General features: G+C 49.2%; 2 protein-coding genes across 2 annotated transcripts in view; one reads left to right on the forward strand and one right to left on the reverse strand.

Moving 5' to 3' along the window:
• Positions 1–1,883, reverse strand: part of LOC111160337 (ATP synthase, H+ transporting, mitochondrial Fo complex subunit D) — a 4,834-nt gene extending 2,951 nt beyond the window's left edge. The window contains exons 1-2 of the mRNA XM_022523377.1: positions 1,743–1,883; positions 133–263 (exon numbers count right to left, since the gene is read on the reverse strand). Coding sequence (XP_022379085.1) covers positions 133–254 — 122 coding nt within the window. The 5' untranslated portion in view covers positions 255–263; positions 1,743–1,883. The remainder of the gene's footprint in view (positions 1–132; positions 264–1,742) is intronic.
• A 184-nt stretch (positions 1,884–2,067) lies between these two features.
• Positions 2,068–17,838, forward strand: LOC111160408 (potassium channel tetramerization domain containing 2). The gene is made up of 6 exons (XM_022523507.1): positions 2,068–2,406; positions 3,973–4,081; positions 6,555–6,646; positions 11,798–11,893; positions 14,142–14,267; positions 14,999–17,838. Exons 1-6 carry the CDS (start codon positions 2,068–2,070, stop codon positions 15,026–15,028), a joined length of 792 nt encoding a protein of 263 aa, XP_022379215.1. The 3' UTR covers positions 15,029–17,838.
• Positions 17,839–18,604: the final 766 nt, after the last annotated feature.

Genomic DNA, 18,604 nt, shown 5'->3' on the forward strand with positions numbered 1-18,604 from the left:
GTCAAATAAATAAATAAAATCTTAAAAAAAAAAAACCAAAAAAAAACAGGAATTGGTATGTAATTCCAAATCACTGTTTTGCTTCCACACTTAGTAGCAAGTTAAGCAGGTCCCTGTTCGAATGGTACTGACTTGGAGGTAAGTGTCTCATTCCAAGATTTCAGGGAGTTAGCAATGGCCTTCTGGTTTCGGGGTATGATCTCCCCAAAAGCTACCCAATCAATGGTTTTTAGAGCAAGTTTTCGCCCAGCCATCTTGAGATCCTGCAAAATAAAACAGGTCAGATCAAAACAGGGCTTTTACGGAGAATCCTTTAAAAGGCACCTTAGAAACATGCAAACCTTTAAGAAATAGATCAGCATCCTGACAACTTGAGGAGTACCTTTATCAACTAAAGGAATCAGGATTACTAAAAAAGGATAGTTTAGCTTTTCAAATTCAAGGCATGCAACAACCTGGCATATAGCTATATCATTTCCTCCAAGATTGTCCCCCTCTATTCCCCAACTCCTACTCATCCTTAAAAAGCCCAGTTTTCTAGTGTCTGCTCTTCCTGTACCTTTGGAAATATCGCTAAATTAATACACACTGCATAAAAGCAATCATTTAAATACATTTCCATTCCGACTGCATGCATTTTATTCAGATGCTCCAGGGCACAGAACTTAACACATACACAAGTTTCAACAGAGCTTAAATAGAGCAGATCCTAGGTCAGAATTTCCTCACCTCGAAAATGGGGATAATACCAGCCCTGCTGACCCTCAGAAGGCTGTTAAAAGACCAGTGAAACTGTGCACATCAATCTGCCGTAGTCTTACCAAGCTGAAGGAGCTCTCTACTCCCTCCCTATCTGACCGGTAATACCTGCACCTTCCCGTTCAGATCTGATTATCCCCTGCAGCACTAGCACGTACCCTATGCATTCTAGTAAGACCCTTAACAGAGGTTTTCAATATATATTTGAATGTGAGAGAACATGTCAACTGGTTAAAGCCATTTTTTTTTTAAACTAAGAATATGGGGAAATAGTCAAACTACCTTCAAGACCCGTGCCAGACATCAGGAGGAAGACTGAAATGCCAAAGGCCTTTCTTTGCAAACTATGGGGTGGAGCACAGGGGAGCTGCAAGAAATCCTCCCCAGGATCTTAAAAAGAACTGGTCCAACACCTGCCTCTTGCTTTCCTTCCGTCTCAGCAATAGCTTGTTTCCAGGAGTGGAGGTGATGGGCAGGTGACTTTTACTTTAAGTAATCTCAACACCCAGCGCGGGTTTCAAACTTGCAACCCAGAGATCAAGAGTCCCATGTTCCACCGACTGAGCCAGCCAGGCACCCCTGCAGGTGACTTTTAAAGACACCAAAGAAATAAAGGCCCTTACAGAGACTTTCCCAAGCACCAGGGCAGGGAGGCTTCCTAAATGATGGGATTTTTGTCCTTTGTATGTTGCTGAATCCCCAGCGCTGGGGGTGGACCGAACGAGACGAGGCGGGTGGAAGCACCTCGGTCAGAGGCGGCGAGGGTCACAGCCCGGCGACCTCGCGCGGGGGACGGGAGAGGAAGGAAGCGCCGAGCAGAGCGGCGGCGGCGGCAGAAGCTACACCCGGGCGCTCTGCCAGCAGGCCAACCACAAGGCCCGGCCTCCTCGTCAGGGGTGCGACAAGGGTCGCCACGAGGTCTGGAGGGGGCAAAACAGGGCAGTCCGCCGACATCGGGCCCGGCGTCCCCAAACCCCACTCACCTTCACCGACCCCGGCTGCCCAGAGTCCACAGCAGCAAGGAACGGAACTGGATTACCGGAAAGCCTCCCTGAGCCAACCCCAAAGCTGAAGGGGCGGGCCTTGCTTCGCAGGGCAGCCCGTAGAAATGGAGGCTGGTTCCGGAAGTCCCGCCCCCAAGGGCGGGTGCAGCACCTCCCCCTCACGGGGCCCCGGACGCTGGTTGGGGGCGCTCCCGTCCCTCTCCCCCGGCCCCACCCCCGCCGATGGGCCGGCCCGGCTCTCCCTGCCGAGAGATGGGCCGGCCCGGCGGCGCGCGGGCAGCGGCGGCGGCGGCGGCGGCCCAAGATGGCGGAGCTGCAGCTGGACCCGGCGATGGCGGGGCTGGGAGGGGGTGGCGGAAGCGGGCTGGGCGATGGGGGCGGACCGGGCCGCGGGCCCCCCAGCCCTCGCCCCGTCGGCCCCACGCCCCGGGGGCACGGCCGCCCGCCTGCCGCTGCCGCGCCGCCGCTGGAGCCGGGTCCCGGACCGCCAGAGCGGGCAGGGGGCGGCGGTGCGGCCCGCTGGGTCCGACTGAACGTGGGCGGCACCTACTTCGTGACCACCAGACAGACACTAGGCCGGGAGCCCAAGTCTTTCCTGTGTCGCCTCTGCTGCCAGGAGGACCCGGAGCTGGACTCGGACAAGGTGCGCCCCGCCCTCGGGCGCGCCCCCGGCCATCGAACCCCCTTCGTGCCTCCTAGCTCGTCCCCAGATTCCTGCGACACGCTCCCCACAGGCGGGCTTTTCGGGCCGGAACCCCCTCCTAACCCCTCCCCCGCCAGGCTGGCCCCGGGGGCTATTCTCCCCCATCCTCAGTCGCACTCCGGCTTTCTCTCTGACCCCGCCCTTCGCTCTCAGCGACTCATTGCCCACACAGTGCCCACCCGCACCCACGAGAACCCACTCCACACCCCTTCTCCGTATTCCTCTCTCTGCCTCTCTCATAACCAGCCCCTCGGATCTGCATGAGTTTTCCCTTGGCTCCTCTTCAGCCCCTCACTGCCTGTGCCAGATGCGTCCAGAACTGGGTCAGGGTGAGCGGAGGCATCTTTGTAGCTTTCTCAGACTTCCTCTTGGACCCCTCTGCCAAGTTGGGTGAAAGCCTGGGTCTGACAGCTGCAGGAAGTGCTTCTCGTGATAGCACACTTCTTTCCTGTGGTCCTGGGCCCTGAGCTCACATCTGATACAGTCACTGTTCTAGGAGCATGTTAGAGCTCAGATACATGCCTTGGAAAGAGATTACCAGTTGCCAGTGCAAACCCAAGCCAACTGGTTAAGGCCATCGGGAAATGCAAACTGAAGAATGCTGTTGAGCAAGATGCATGGCTCCTAACCAAAAGTTGAGAGGTGACGAGACACTTCCAACCCATTTCCAGTTTGAAGTGTTGTTTATTCGCTTTACACATTGATCATTTAGTAAGGCGTTGACCATAGCTTACCCCACCTTCCATATAGCACTCAGCCAGTTACATTGAAATAGAGTTAGGTTTGGGTAAAGATTGGCTGTTTTATTTATTCACCATCTACCTCTCCTCTAATCTCAGATCGATAGAAACCTGTCCTGCCCTAACTTTAAAGAAATTCCAAAACCTTTGCTTGTAAAGGAATTATTTTTATCTACCCTAAATCTCTCTTTTTGCAATAGAAGCCAGTTTCTTCTTGTTCCTTTTACTGTAAAGATGAGTAGGATTAAAGCTGCTCAGCGCCAAGTCCCGGCGGTGCCAAGCTTCCTCCGGGCACAGAACTGGGGTGTGTGAGTTACAGCTGGCAATGCAGACTCCCACTGATGCTGGCCTTGAGCTCAGGAGTATTGCCAACTATACAGAGGTTTTCTTAGAATTAGGAATGTGATTTGGGGGCAGTAGAGCAGTCAGAATGTCCATCTCAAGCAGAGATTTAATAATCAAACTATGGCATTTTCTTCCCCTTACTTTATAACAGCTATCCCATAGAAGAATGGTGGTGATTGTGTCCCAGTAAAGATTTTAGAAGTTCACGTAAACGCCTGGATGTGGGACTAGGCATCTGTAACACCCCCCCTGAAAGGATCTCAGAGTACAAGATACATAGAGCTAGCCTTGCCAGTAGTTTGTGATAAGCAACATCTAGCAACGCTCGCCCTCTCACTAAAGAATTGTGACAGAGAGGCTGAAACCTTGCCCGGACTTAGTCTGAAATCTCCAGAGTGAGACCTTTGTGTTTGGTTGGCAGGACGAGACAGGGGCCTATCTGATTGACAGAGATCCTACCTACTTTGGTCCTATCCTAAACTACCTCCGCCATGGGAAACTCATCATTACGAAGGAGCTGGCAGAAGAAGGTAAGAACAACGTTTGAACTGGGCATTTTCAAAATTTGGGCTCTATCTTTAAAGCTGTTTAACAGTTTGAATTTTTTTTTTTTTTAAAGATTTTTATTTGACAGAGATAGACAACGTGAGAGAAGGAACACAAGCAGGGGGAAGGGGGAGTGGGAGAGGGAGAAGCAGGCTTTCCTCTGAGCGGGGAACCCGATGCAGGGGCTTGATCCCAAGACCCCGGGATCCTGACCTGAGCCGAAGGCAGACGCTTAATGACTGAGCCCCCCAGGCGCTCCCAAATTTGAATTTTTTTTTTTTTTTTTTGAGATTTTCATTGAGCTCATGTGCAGGTGTAGTAAAGGTTAATGGAAGTGAGCAGGGAGTCTCTAGTTACCTAGTCTTATCTGAGGAGGTCTTGCTTAAGGGGTCCCCACTGGGCTCTGTTCAGCCTCCTTAATGAGAAGGAAAAGAGATAGCTCAGTTTTACAGATAGCTTCGGGAGCATTCTCCAAACCTGCCGAATTGTCAGAATCCCTTTTTACTTTTACTTATGAGCTCGTAAGCAGTGACGGTCCGTAGCCCGGAGCATCACATCTCTGACATTAATTATTTATTTTTTTCAATTTTACTTGCAGCTATAAAACATAATAAAGGCTTGGCCTCATTTCTTTTAAGACTGGTCTCATGCTTCCTTGTAAATTTCTGCAGCTGACCTGATTCGCTCTCCAGTCCCCTGTCCAGTGTGTCATCGGCTGCCTCATCGATTCGGTGTGTAGGCCGTCTGGACTCTTAAGTGCGCCTAGAATCTTTCTAAAAGGCTTGCCGTGGTCTCACCAAAGGCATTCAGTAGGAGACTGGGGCCTGTCCCTAAGTCCAGGGCACCCTGACCTAGAAGCTTTAGCTTTGAGTAAGAAAGCTGTAACGGCCATGCTAATTAATGAAGTGGCCGCAGAACACATCTGTTTCAACTGGTAAGAAGAGGACTCGTGTGCTCGCTCTTTCTTTCTTTAACATTTCAGAAGCATGCAGAAATAATGGGAATAGTACCATAAATTCCGTGCACCCACCGTCCAGCTTTAATAATCACTACCTCACGGATAATCTCGTTTCTTGAAAAGAGGAGTCTTCAGCATCTTTTCTGAAGTCTTTAAAAAAATTGTTTTCTAGGGGCGCCTGGGTGGCTCAGTGGGTTAAGCCTCTGCCTTCGGCTCAGGTCATGATCCCAGGGTCCTGGGATTGAGCCCTGCATCGGGCTCTCTGCTCTGCAGGGAGCCTGCTTCCCCCTCTCTCTCTCTGCCTGCCTCACTGCCTACTTGTGATCTCTGTCAGTCAAATAAATGAATAAAATCTTTTAAAAAAAAATTGTTTTCTATTGAAATATTTTCAAACTTAAGAGGAAAGGGCCAGCACAGCACAGAGAACTCCCAGATTCATCAATTTTTTAGCATTTTTTTGGTCATGCTTGTGTTATCATCCATTCTCTCTCCCCACTCCTATCCTTCCTCCCTTCCCCACCACAGTTTTTATTTCTGAACTATTTAGATTAAGTCAGAGATTCACCCATTAATTCTTCACCTGTATTTCCCAAGAACAAGGGTACAGTATAGTTATTGAGTTCAGGAAATTTAATATTAATAAATATTTCTATCTATAGCTTATACTCTAATTTTATCAGTTGCTCCAATAATGTTTTTTATAGCAAATGTTTTTGTCTGATACCACATCACACATCCCACGTGGTTGTCCTGTCCAAGGTCTTTGATTTTATTTAGCACAGCATTCTTTCAGTAACTGCCTTTTATGTTCAAATAATAAGCATCCTATTAAATGTGGTCCACATTAATTTATACACACTCACCCCTGGTCATTTTTAGGACAGACTGGGTAAGCATTGCAAGCTCAGGAGTTCTCCAATGTGACCAGTTCCAGGAAATAAGTGACATATGGGAAAGGTGTCCTGCAGCTAATGGGCAGGTACAGGGAGAGGCGAGGAGGGTGCCAAGTGGGAATCTGCAGGGGTGAAACAGAATGAACAGAGCAGCCCCAGAGCTTGACTCACTCACTTTGGGGAGAAGGAAATGGGTACACCCTAAACAGCAAAGAAACGTTTCCCAGCCTGAAGGAGAGAGACCACGCTTCCATTTGAGAAAAGCAGTTCTTGGGGCGCCTGAGTGGCTCAGTGGGTTAAGCCTCTGCCTTTGGCTTGGGTCATGGTCTCAGGGTCCTAGGATTGAGCCCCTTATTGGGCTTTCTGCTCAGAGGGGGGCCTGCTTACCCCCCCCCCGCCCCCGTCTCTTCCTGCCTCTCTGCCTACTTGGGGTCTCTCTCTCTCTCTCTCTCTCTCTCTGTCAAATAAATAAATAAATAAATCTTTGTAAAAAAAAAAAAGGAGAGAAAGAAAAATGCAGTTCTTAGCAAGCATGCAAACTTCAGCTCTTGCTGTTTTCTGGGGAATGCACACACATCTCTAACTACAGTTTGGTCCTTGGCCTAGGTGTTCTGGAAGAAGCGGAGTTTTACAACATTGCATCTCTTGTGCGGCTGGTTAAGGAACGGATACGGGACAATGAGAACAGAACTTCTCAGGTAATGGGTTTTGAACTCTTTTTTTTTTTTTCCCAGATTTTATTTATTTATTAATTTGAGAGAGTGAAAGTATGAGGGGGGAAGGTCAGAGGGAGAGGGAGACTCCGGCTCTATCCCCCGACTCCAGGATCATGACCTGAGCCAGAGGCAGTCGCTCAACCAACTGAGCCACCCAGGCACCCTTTTTTTCTTTTTTTTAATAAGATTTTTTTTTCTTTTTTTTTTTTAAAGATTTTATTTATTTATTCGAGAGAGAGAGCATGAGCGAGGAGAAGGTCAGAGGGAGAAGCAGACTCCCCATGGAGTTGGGAGCCCGATGCGGGACTCGATCCCGGGACTCCGAGATCATGACCTGAGCCGGAGGCAGTCGTCCAACCAACTGAGCCACCCAGGCGTCCCAAGATTTTATTTTTAATCTCTTCACCCAGCATGGGGCTCAAACTCAGAACCCCAAGATCAAGAGTGCCAGGTGCCCCATGGGTTTTGAACTGTTAAAGGGAGAAGGTCTCCATGGCTCTTTGTTGCTGTGTCTGGGTGGGATTTGAAAAGGATCACGTGCTGTCAGGCAAGAGCTACCGCTCCCCTTAAAGCTGGAGGTCCGTGTGGAACACAGTCTATGCTCCAGACAGACAGCACATTCGCCACCAGGCTTGTTCAGAACAAGGAAACAGCAGAAGACGTAACAAAACAAAACAGCCCTCCCGTCCCTTTAAGAGATCGAGAGGTTGTGGCTGCTCACGCACACGTTTGGCAGCAAGTCCATGGCACTTGAGGTTCCTAACCTTGTTCTCGAAGGCAGAGTATATGCTCCCTCCATGTAAGGGCCCAGCAAGCTCTTGCTTCCACCTGTTGGCCACTATTAGGACCAGCCTTTTTAAAAGTGTGATCACGTCCCATTCAGCTCCCGATGGCCACATGAAACCAGTCTCGCGCTCTAGACTTTAGGAGCTGCTTGTGAATAATGCTTCCGAGGAAATAATCTCAGGCTTTCCTATTAATTATGAGGTCTGGGTTTTTATATTAACTCAGTAGACAGAATAACAACAACAAAACCCACACAATTTGCCACCAGTTTGAGAAGACAGTAAGGCACACACCGCCTATTTCACACCATTTCACCCATCACATGTCATAAGTGGCCCTTGAGATTCTCTAGCTCCTAGGAGAGGGTCTGTGCCCTCTAGAAGCTTGAAGTCTAGCGGGGAAAACAGACATTCCCTTTCCTGTATAGGCTCTATTTTAAGAAGGTACAGCTGTAGTGTAGAGGGCAGCATTGGACTCCACTGTGACCATCTGTCTTGCAGCCTGAGTTGCCTCTTATCCCATCAGCTCCCAGTGATGGATGCTTTCCTGAGATCCAGTCTATTGCAGTGTAGAATTTTCCCGTGATTCAGAAGGCAATGTTTCTTTTCAAAAGTCAGAACAAAACAAAAAGTAAAAAATAGTTCCTCTCTATGTTCTATCTTAGACTTCATATATCCAAATTTTCTGGGTTTTTTTGTTTGTTTTTTGTTTTTTGTTTTTTGTTTTTGGCTCTAAATGGAGTTATCTGATGGGGGAACTGACATCTATGACAAAAAATGACCTTTCTTCACTTTATCTGTAGTAGTTTGCAAAGGTGGAAAGAAGAGCTTACTTGGTTTTCTTCCTTCTAGCCAATGTCTGAAAACCTTTTTAATGTTCAAAAATGAATTTATAATTGGTTTGCAATTTACCATATGAAATATCTAATGGCCTCAATCTTGTCGCCATCTCGGATTATAATGTACGTGGCATCTTTCTCTATTGTAGATACTTAATAGCTAGACGTTCTGGAAACCTAGCTTTGTCCTCAATTTTCCACATTCCGAAAAAACTTTTGATTGCTTAGTGTAAATTTTGATGGTACCATGAATTATGTAATTTGAAGCCATTCAGCCCTGAGTGTTCTCAGTTCTTTGCCATTAGCTAAGTCCTTGAGAGCATTGTAAGATTTGTTTGATGACAGCGATTAAGTTAATTAGTCCTCTAGGTTCTGAAGGCTTGTGGATATAGACCCAGTTGGAAGCTTTTTTGTTCGAGGGATGGCAAGGCCTTTTTGATGCTAATTGATCTTTCCATCTGTCCTTTTTATTTAGTGAAACTCTGAGCAGTGGATTTGATGTTGTTCAAAAACACCCTCTTTTGCATGTATCACAGCTCTAAGGCAAAATTGGCCATGTGTGTATTTTTGTGGCTTTCCCTTCAAACACGTTATCTCCTTTAACTTGCTGATTTTTTTCTTAAGATTTTATTTTTAAGTAATCTGTACACCCAGCATGGGGCTGGAACCAACAACCCCAAGCCACACGCTCCTCCCACTGAGCCAGCCAGGGGCCCCTAACTTGTCTCTATTTCAGGGAGACACACATGACCGGGATTCAGGCAGAGCCCAAATATGGGTGTCCCACCCCACCTTTTAGTGACTTCTCATTTCTCTATTAGTGGCTGCTACTACTCTGCTACTTTGCTGTCTCTGACATTTTTTGTTACGTCATTAATCTTAGTGCATTTGAGAACACCTGTGGTTTACTTTGGAAGAGAAAAATAAAGAGGTAACGTCTTAAATACCTTGGGCTTTGATAGTTGGGGCTAGATCTTTCGTGATACTCTGAGTTTTAGAACATAAAACACTTGGTTGTTTCCAGAATGTGTGCTCAGAGATCATTGAAATCTTCCTGAGATTTGCTCTACATTTTAGGTGGAGGGAATGTTTTTCTTGGTGCCTCGTGTAACAATAGTTGCGTTCGGTCCAGAAGGGGAGACCATGAAAGAAAGAGCTCAGCATTGTTGGCAGACCAGCCCAGGCGCTGGTGCTGCCTCCATCCCAACAAGCACCGCCTGACTCAGGCAAGACACACCAGTGTCCCGCAGAAGACGGGAGCAGAGGGGGACCCCACTCTGGGCTTGGAGCACTCCCTAATCTGGAGCTGCTTTTGTTGAGCCAGTATTTCCCCAGCAGCGGGTTCTTCCAAACAAATTTTCCAGAGAACTGAAGCCCAATCATCCTTTTGAAAAAGCACCAAAGCCAAATTTCCATTATTCTTAAGGAAACCGTCTGTATTTTCTTTCTTTCTTTCTTTTTTAAAGATTTTATTTATTTATTTGACAGAGATCACAAGTAGGCAGAGAGGCAAGCGGGGTAGGGGCGGGGGGTGGGGGGGAAGCAGGCCCCCTGCTGAGCAGAGAGCCCAATGTGGGACTCGATCCCAGGACCCTGAGATCATGACCTGAGCAGAAGGCAGAGGCTTAACCCATTGAGCCACGCAGGCGCACCACCCACCCCCCGCCCCGGTCCATATTTTCTTGAAATCCCGAGAACATAACCAATCCCTCCGTGACGGAGCATCATTGTTCTCAGCTTCCGTTGCTGTTTGTGCTCTAACAAATGCGTCATGTCCTTCGGACGGGCAGTGGATGTGCAGCTGTTGGACCCAACACTGAATGGTCCGAAATTGACAAACGCTGCATCTTCCCGTGAGCCTCCAGGCGTCCTTTTGTGAACAGGAGCTCTCATCTGGGGAGCATGCCTCCCTGCAGCAACCCTTGCCCTCACCTGACTTTGGCTTTTTTTTCCTTTTTTTTTTTTTAAAGATTGATTGATTTGAAAGAGAGACACACAGAACAGAGGGAGAGTGAGAGAGAGAAGCAGATTCCCCACTGAGCAGAGAACCCGACATGGGGTTTGATCCCAGGACCTGAGCCAAAGTCAGATGCTTAACTGACTGAGCCACCCAGGCACCCCCCAACTTTGGCTCCTAAAGCTCACAGCCCAAGTCCTAAGGGAGGGGTTCTCCTGTGGATAAAGCGTTAGGGGCCTTAGTGCCGCAATTTTGGGGCATCTAGCCTTTTCATTTCTGGTTCTAACTTCTGTTCCAGAGTTGAGTGGGCTAACAAGTGACTTCTCTCTGAATCTGACACCAACTGGGTGTCCAGCAGTTTGTCCTCTCCTGAAACTAACCAGTGTGTAGTAACTATTTCTACAGGTTTCAGGGCTCAGCCCCCCGCTTCAGACACCAGTGCCACATCCCAGGTCCCCATGCTACCTGCACTTCTGTCCATTGCGGCTACACAATGAAGGGTTCCCATGACATCCCCCTTTGGGTTCAGTAATTTACTAGACCAACTAGAACCCAGGAAGATGCTCTACTTACTATTACAGTTTGTCTCTAGGAGACAGAGGACAGCCAGATGGAGAGAGACTGGGGCGGGATCCGAGTGCAGGAGCCTTCGTGCCTGTGGAGTTGGGATGTACCACTTGGCCAGCACGTGCTTATGGTTGCCAACTTGGAAGCTCCCTGAACCTCAGTGTTCGAGGGTTTTTAAGGATGTTTCATTACGTACACATGACTAATTAGAATAAATCATTGGTCGTTGGTAACCGAATTCAGTCTTCAGCTCAGCCCCTCTTCCTCCCACCGAGGTCAGAGGTCAGCAAGTAGGACTGGACGTCTTAACCTTCTAATGGTGCTTGGTCTTCCTGGGAACCAGTCATTAGCACAAAAAAGATACTTTCATCCCTCGGGTAATTCCAAGGGTTTTAGGAGCTCTGTGCTAGGAACCAGGAAGGAACAAAGACCAAATACCCATTTTTTAGTATATACTTCCGTAACGGGAGTGCTACCATTTAACTCTGAAACACTTTCACTCTAAGGTACCATCAGCGGAGGGTAAGTGTTTTAAACATTGGTATAACCTGGGATCCTGTTCAATATATTATTCCCATAATAAGATTTCACTCTGAATAAACCAAAATGGTCTGCATTTTCAGGATGTATGTCAGATATGAACCAATTAAGATGATGAGGTGACTTTCTTGTCCAAAGTGATTTTACTCTATTTTCTACTCCGGGAAATGGCTGAAATCTAAGCACATAACTCATTTCTCTGAACTTCAGAATTACTGGACCCACTGATTCCATAGCCTTGGGCCTTTTTTTTTCTTTCTTTCCTTGGATAAGTTTTTATTGAAAAACGACATTGCTGCTTGTCAGAGGGGCTCGTGTGGGGCTGTCCAGAAAAAATGTCCAAGCAAGCTCCTTTTCAGCAGTCAGTTTTGGGAAGAGCCACACCAGGGCAGCTGCAAGCTGTCGTGTCCTCGAGATTGTTCTTCAAAGTCTGTTGTTGTCGCAGGGCCCCGTGAAGCACGTGTACAGAGTCCTGCAGTGCCAGGAGGAGGAGCTTACACAGATGGTCTCCACTATGTCCGATGGGTGGAAATTTGAACAGGTATGTTTCCCAGGAGGCCCCGTGCCTCAAACCGTCGCCAGCCATAGGCAGCTCCTAACCTCAGGGGTCCGTCGGGCCAGGTGGGAACCTGTTCAGAAACGGAGGAAAGAGCCACTAGGTGTGGATGATGTGCTCAGTCACACCAGATGAGTTGGGAGACTTGAGAGTAGTATCATGTCTCCCAACTTCACATCCAAGTTTCAGTTTCATTGTGCTTGCCTAGGCCTGAAAGTGCCTCTCTGGGGTTTTTTCTTAAGTGCTCAGTTGACATTTTATAGAATAACTATGAAAAGAAGGCTAGGATTCAGCGATAGCCCTTTCCTTTCCTCCTCCTGGGGTGAGAATGCTGTCGTTCCAAACATGTATGTCGTCCATCCCGAAGAGCATGGGCGTGTGTGATGTGAAAGGAGTCAGGCGTGGTGAGAAGTGTGGCTTGGCCGTTCCCCATCAGTCTGTGCATTTCTGTTCCTTGAGCTTTGTGTCGTGGAGGAAGTATCCAGACAAAGCCACACAGTCAGCGTTGTACTGTTCCCTCCATTAGATGGCAGAATTGTTCAGCTCATCTGTTGCCTTCGCCACAGGGAGGCTGGGCGCGCCAGAATGAACGTGTTACCGAACAGAATGATCCTGTTACCATTTTGTGGGGATCAGGCCTGTTTTTATGCAGACTTTTGAAGAGTCAGTTGAGGGGTCACCAGAAACTCACCTTCTCAACTAACTGCTGCTGGGCTGCTAAGAGCACTGTGTTGTAGATAGAATACACAGGTGTCTCCGCCTTCAGAGCTAACGCAGGACCCTTCCTCACCCTTGCCCGTACAGCCAAGTCCATTCTGCCTGTGTATGTCGGCCTGATTCTTAGCCAGGTGCGGGCTGCAAGGTATTGCCATACTTCTACCCCACAAGTATTTTCCCTGCTATGTGTTTTTTCTTTTTCAAGATTCTATTTTTAAGTAATCTCTGTGCCCAACATGGGGCTGGAACTCAGGACCCCGAACTCAAGAGTTGCATGCTTCTCCTGCTGAGCCAACCAGATACACCCTCCCTGGAATAAGTTTTAAGCAAAGAATGTTTTGTTTTTTTTAAGATTTTTATTTATTTGACTGAGAGAGAGAGGCAGCAAGGGAGGGAATACAAGCAGGGGGAGTGGAGAGGGAAAAGTAGGCTTCCCTCTGAGTGGGGAGCCCAATGCGGGGCTTGATCCCCAGACTCTGGGATCATGACCTGAGCTGTAGGCAGATGCTTAATGACTGAGCCACCCAGGTGCCCCAGCAAAGAATATTATTAAAAAAATAATAATAAAAATAAGGTGTTTTTTTTTTTACTTTTTTTTTTTATTTTTTTTTTTTTTTTTTTTAAGTTTTTTTGAGAGAGAGCACAAGGGCAGGGTGAGGGCAGAGGGAGAAGCCCCACGGAGCAGGGAGCCCGATTCGGGACTCAGTCCGGGGACCCTGGGATCATGACCTGAGCAGAAAGCAGATGCTTAACCAACTGAGCCACCCTGGTGCGCTTTTAAGTATTTTTATGAAACCGGCAAATAATTATGAATCTTTTTCTCATCTTGTTAATGTTTGGGGGCAGACAAGGCATGCTAGTACAAACTCTATTATATATGGATGAGGAAGTTAAAGCCCATTCATAGAGCGAATCGGTCATGTTCTTCTGACATGAGGCCCTCCATGCTTGCCCCGATGACCTTACCCTTTGGCTTCGTTTTTCCCTGAGCATGTGTATTGTCTATTTAGAGTTGAATCCTGAATTCAATTCGCTAAAAAGGTAAAGGTCCCAGCAGCATATGGCTTATGATAACTCTTCAGTGATTCACTCAGTGCTTTCCAGAGCCTTCTGAGTACCAGTCTCCGGTCCAGGACTTCTGCCTGAGGATGAGCCAGCTCTGTGTAGGCGTTTGGCTGAAGCAAGTGTCCATTCTCATTCACACAAACATTCTTTTTCACCTCAGTGTTTGCTAGAAGGAGTGTGATTGTGGTAATCCTAGTTGCCGCCTTCCGGTTTGTTTCAAGCGCTTGGGTGGGGAGACAGTGGCAGCGCCCCTACTTTTCTTCTCTAGGGAAGGCTTATTGACGATGCGCTGGTGAGTCACTGAGATCCAGATGTGCCCTTGAGCCTGGATAGTCCCAGAAATGATTGTCCATGAGAGGCAGAACCACACAGTTGGGTCAGGAGGAGGGCTGGATGCGTGTGGCACTTTGGTACCTGAAGGTGACTGTTCGCCATATTCTTGTCCTATCAGCTAATCAGCATCGGCTCTTCCTATAACTACGGAAATGAGGATCAGGCAGAATTCCTCTGTGTCGTCTCCAGAGAACTAAATAATTCTACCAATGGCATTGTCATAGAGCCCAGTGAAAAGGCAAAGGTAAGAAATGGTGTCACCAGAATTTTGTCTCTGACTCGTTTGTTCCCAGCCCCTTAGAGGGCTTTGCCTGAACCAGTTGTTGCTTGAGGTTTCTTCCCTTTCCTTCTGAAGCTGGCTTTGCATTTTGCCTTCATTTTGGTTTTTGACTGTTAACAATTTAAGTCAGGATTTATGGAGCCGTGGCTGAGGGTTTTAGTCAGGAAGCGCGTACTGAAATAGGGTGGACTCACATACCCTCTGTCCAGTCAGTGGAAAAAATCTTATTGCCAGTAATGACAACAACGTGAGAATTCTGAATCTCAAAATTGGAAATTATTTTGTGTTTATTCTTTGAAACTGTTCTCTCCTTTTTGCTGCCTCAAGAGAAGAGGTATTTGGTTACCTCTGTGACCTCCTCACCTTGAGTCACTGGGAAATTGTGCAGTTACCTCACACACTCTCCTAAGTCAGCAGCCCATGGTGCATCTGAACCATTTCCTTTAGCATCAACAGCACTCGGGGCCCCACGGTGTTGAGCAAGTCTTTTACCACTGAAGTGCTTCAAGGGGGTCAGGGCTGCAGCCCTGCCTTGCCTCCTGGTTTACCAGGGATTGTCGTGCTGCTCGCGGGGGTCCAGCAGAAAGCAGCTGCGGCTCCCTTTTCCCGCAGCAGTCTGCTTAGCAGCCTCGGCCTCAAAGCAGGTCTGCTCCAGAGTCCAAGCCTCAGCCCTCTCCCCCGTCTTCCACTTGCAGATTCTTCAGGAGAGAGGATCTCGGATGTAAATTCCAGATCCTTAACCATCAGGAGAGCAACCCGGCAGAGCACCTCGTGACGTTTAATCTTGCTCCTGTACAGTAACCAACCGAGCTGCTGCAAAGCAAAGCTGAGCCTGGCCCCCCAGTGGAGAAGTGTTCTGGTCAAAACCAAAGGAACCCCTGCCCCCTCCCACAGGAACCTGAAGACAGACGCGACTCCCGGCTGCAGAATACCTTTTCAGAAACCTGCTTTTGTTTTCTTAGCCAGTGTCGTGACGAGTCTGATAACCGCAGCTGGGCCAGGTTCCCACTTAGAGCCCTTAAGGGCACCTGGGGGAAGGGAAGAGGAAGGCCTGGCTCCTTGTACATGCCCGTACTTCAGGGAAGCCGCGGCAAATGAAGGAGGATCGTCCCTGAGCTGTGCCATGTTTTCGCCCGAGTGCCGCGTTGGAAGCCGCTTTGAAACACTATCTTTCCCCCCTTCTCTGCACCCCAGACTAATGCAGCAGATGCCAAGGACTGTAGCTTCAGTCTGTCAAGTTGAGTTTAGGTTTTGGATAAAGGACGGCGTTGCCAGAATAACACCACCCCCGCCCCCGTTCCTGTGAACAAAACCCCTTTGAGGAAGCGGGTGATGGGGTGTCCCTTGGTTATGGGTGGAGGTCGGGGATTGCTGCTCTGGGTTCGGGGCGCTTAGCCGCCTCCATGTCCATCCCTGCCTCATTTGCCTCTAGCAGCGCAGACTCTCCAGTAGCTTACTTTCATCCCGAGAGGAGGTCTGAGGCAGGTGGCGTCCCGCACTCTGTTGCACAGACAGATGGGAGCGTCAGGTAGCTGGTCTGTAGCCTTCACTCACCCTCCGTTGGCCCATATTCCTTCTCTGACTTCTGAAACTGGACCGAAGATAAAAGGGACTTGGGATCCTCTGCTGGCTTGGGATGGGGACAGCATTTCTTTGAAAGTCGTCAAATGTGTTGCATTGTAGTATCCAAAAGTGTTATTTCTTCTGAGATTGTCTCTTGGAAATGCCTTGACTGAACATTTAGTATTTATTTGTGTCTCTTCCTGATTTCTGACCATACCTGGCAGGCGTGTCCGTGCCCCCACATCCTCCCCGGTAGAGTGTGTGTGTTTGCTGGGCGGGCCAAGGACCCCCCCTCCCTACATCTCCGACCCCACCCGTTAGCATCGCTTCTTTCTTCGGAGAGCCAGGTCATGGAGAATCAAATGCTTGTTTGACCGAGGAGGGGAGTAAAGCCCTCCTTCGGGCTGGGACCACAGAGCTCGTAGCTGGATCGTCTCGGTGAACAGTCATTGAATGCAAAGGGCCAGAGAATCCCTAGCTTTTCCCTAGATGACTTTCCTGGTATGGCAGATGGCCCAGAGAAGGGGAAGGTGCCATGGGACACTCCATCTGTAACGGCCACCCCCTGCCAGTCGCTCCTGGCTTCCTCCACAGATGAGGTTCTGTCCCCTCCACAGCTCAGCTACTTCCTAGGTGGGTCTGGCGCTGCGATTTTTGGAAGTGACTTCAGGCTGTGCCAAATATCTTTTGAGCTTGTGACATGTGCCCATGTGCAGATGGCGTAACTGTTCTTCAGGATTCTCGCTTTGACCTCATCTGTGTGTAAAGCAGGATAGAAATGTGTGCCCAGGGGTGTCTGCTGATACGGGACCGTGCTTGTGGACGTTGGCACCTCAGAACTCTGGCCCGTGCCCACAATTGCTACAGCTAGAAAATGTTACAGGAACTTCTACCTACAGTAAAAGCAGTCACCTTTGAAAAAGGTCACAGATATCCTGTCATCTTTCAGGAAAAAAAATAAAATAATAAGATTTGAATGTGTCAAGGAAAAGCTGCTCTGACCAGAATAGGACAGAGGACTTTGGAAGAGGCGCTCTTTGGCCAATTCAAAAAAGTAAAATTTGACTCAAAGGAGGGAAAGCAGCTTCATTTCGGGCCGGGGCCATTTCCCTGGCGGTCGGCCCATGCTTCCAAGCCTGCTCGAAGGGGTGAAGCCAGGTGGACCAGAAGGCAGAGGAGAGCAAGCCCGTCCGAAACGACCATTTCTCTTCTCAGAGTCCCACAGTGGATCCTGCGGAGAGACCGCTGAGCGCCGCGCTCAGCAGAGAAACCAAGAGCAGTGACATTACCGCTGTCCTGCGGGGCTGGCTTTCGTGAGGATCCCTCCTCGTGGCAACCTCATGACAGTTGCTCCGGTACTCCTGAAGCTGAGGACAATTCATTTCTTGAGGTTTCTGGAAAAGTTTCCCCCCCCCCCGCCCTTTATGAACCGAGTCAGTATTTTTTCCTGAAAGCCTCCTCCCCCTCCTGGGAGAGTCCGGCTGATGACTTCGGAGAGAGGTCTGGCCATCGGTTTGGGGGTGTCACATGGCCAGTGACCCACATTCTCTCCAGCTGCCCAGGGCTGCCGGGTGGGGAGTGTCTTCCTTCTTCGTTCTGTGCCCAGGCGCAGCTCTCGAAGCAGCCTGGCTTCTCCCAGGAGACGCCATCATCGCGCGCTTCTGTCTTTCCCTCAGAACCTGTTTTCTTCTTGGCCGTGCGGCGTGGCCCAACCTCCTCTAGAGCGACTTCGTTTCTGCAGTCTTAACTGGCCTCAGGGGTGTCAGCGAGGTGTAGGGGAGGAAGGGACAGAGATGCTGGGGGGGGGGGTCGGGCCAAGAGGACACCCACACCCTCCAGCATGGCCTTTGACCCAGAGGTTAGGGACCATGCCTGTCACTTGTGGGTGCCGTTTGTTACTGTTTGTGTATTTGAATAAAGTCTGAAATGCTGTGACCTTTTTTTTTTTTTTTTTTTTAAAAAAAACATGAAAAAAAATTTTCATCTTTGGTTTCCCATCACTCCCGATGATCCTCAAGCTGTTTTCAGGAGATGAATTTGACTACCAGGGCCTCTTACAAAGTCCTCATTTCTCTTGCTGCTGAAGCCGCCTGAGGGGGTGTTGGGCCTTCTTCCTCCTCAGGACCAGGAGAGAGGGAGAAACAGGAGGTGGGGACAGATGGGCTACCCACCAGCAAGCTGGGAGGGGGAAGAGTCTGAGACCATTTTTAAGGGAAAAGAAGCCTTCCCGGAAGCATAAGTGGCCGGGTGCCCATTTTCTCTGCACAGTGGAGGAGGAATAAATGTGGGGTGAGGCAGGTAACCAGCAGGCTAAGTGTCGGTCATTTGAGGCACCAGGCAGTGTGTGGGACCCTCAGAAGGCATTAGATCGTCCCCTCCCATAGGGTGCTTACAGCTGGGGAGACGTGTAGGCACAAAGGTAGCAGACAGGGTATGTGTTTGTATCGGCCCAGGGTCCGGTGGTAGACAGACCACAGCAGGTGCTAACACGTGGTAAGAAGAGGAAAGGGCCCGAGTGACACTAAGGTGTCACAGACCTAGTGACTGCCGGACACGGTTACTGCTCCCAGGGCAGGGGAGCAAAGGGAGGAACTTGGGACTGTTACAATGTGGAGGCTTGCCCGAGGGGCTGTCTTCCCGCGGAGGAGATGCTGCCCTCTCAGGGCGCTCGGGGAGGCGGGTTCTCCGACCGCACTACTGGGACCAGCTGTCGCTGCCGGAGCGAAGCTGTGCTGCTG

This window comes from Enhydra lutris, unplaced genomic scaffold, assembly GCF_002288905.1.
Source record: "Enhydra lutris kenyoni isolate GAN:26980312 unplaced genomic scaffold, ASM228890v2 scaffoldscaffold75, whole genome shotgun sequence".
Classification (NCBI taxonomy): Eukaryota; Metazoa; Chordata; class Mammalia; order Carnivora; family Mustelidae; genus Enhydra; species Enhydra lutris.

What these genes read in the sequence shown, in the direction of transcription:
- LOC111160408 (XM_022523507.1), top strand. Translation starts at nt 2,068, where the DNA reads ATGGCGGAGCTGCAGCTGGACCCGGCGATGGCGGGGCTGGGAGGGGGT. An exon ending in CGGAGCTGGACTCGGACAAG is followed by an intron (nt 2,407 to 3,972) that starts GTGCGCCCCGCC and finishes TTTGGTTGGCAG; the next exon opens with GACGAGACAGGGGCCTATCT. An exon ending in AGCCCAGTGAAAAGGCAAAG is followed by an intron (nt 14,268 to 14,998) that starts GTAAGAAATGGT and finishes TTCCACTTGCAG; the next exon opens with ATTCTTCAGGAGAGAGGATC.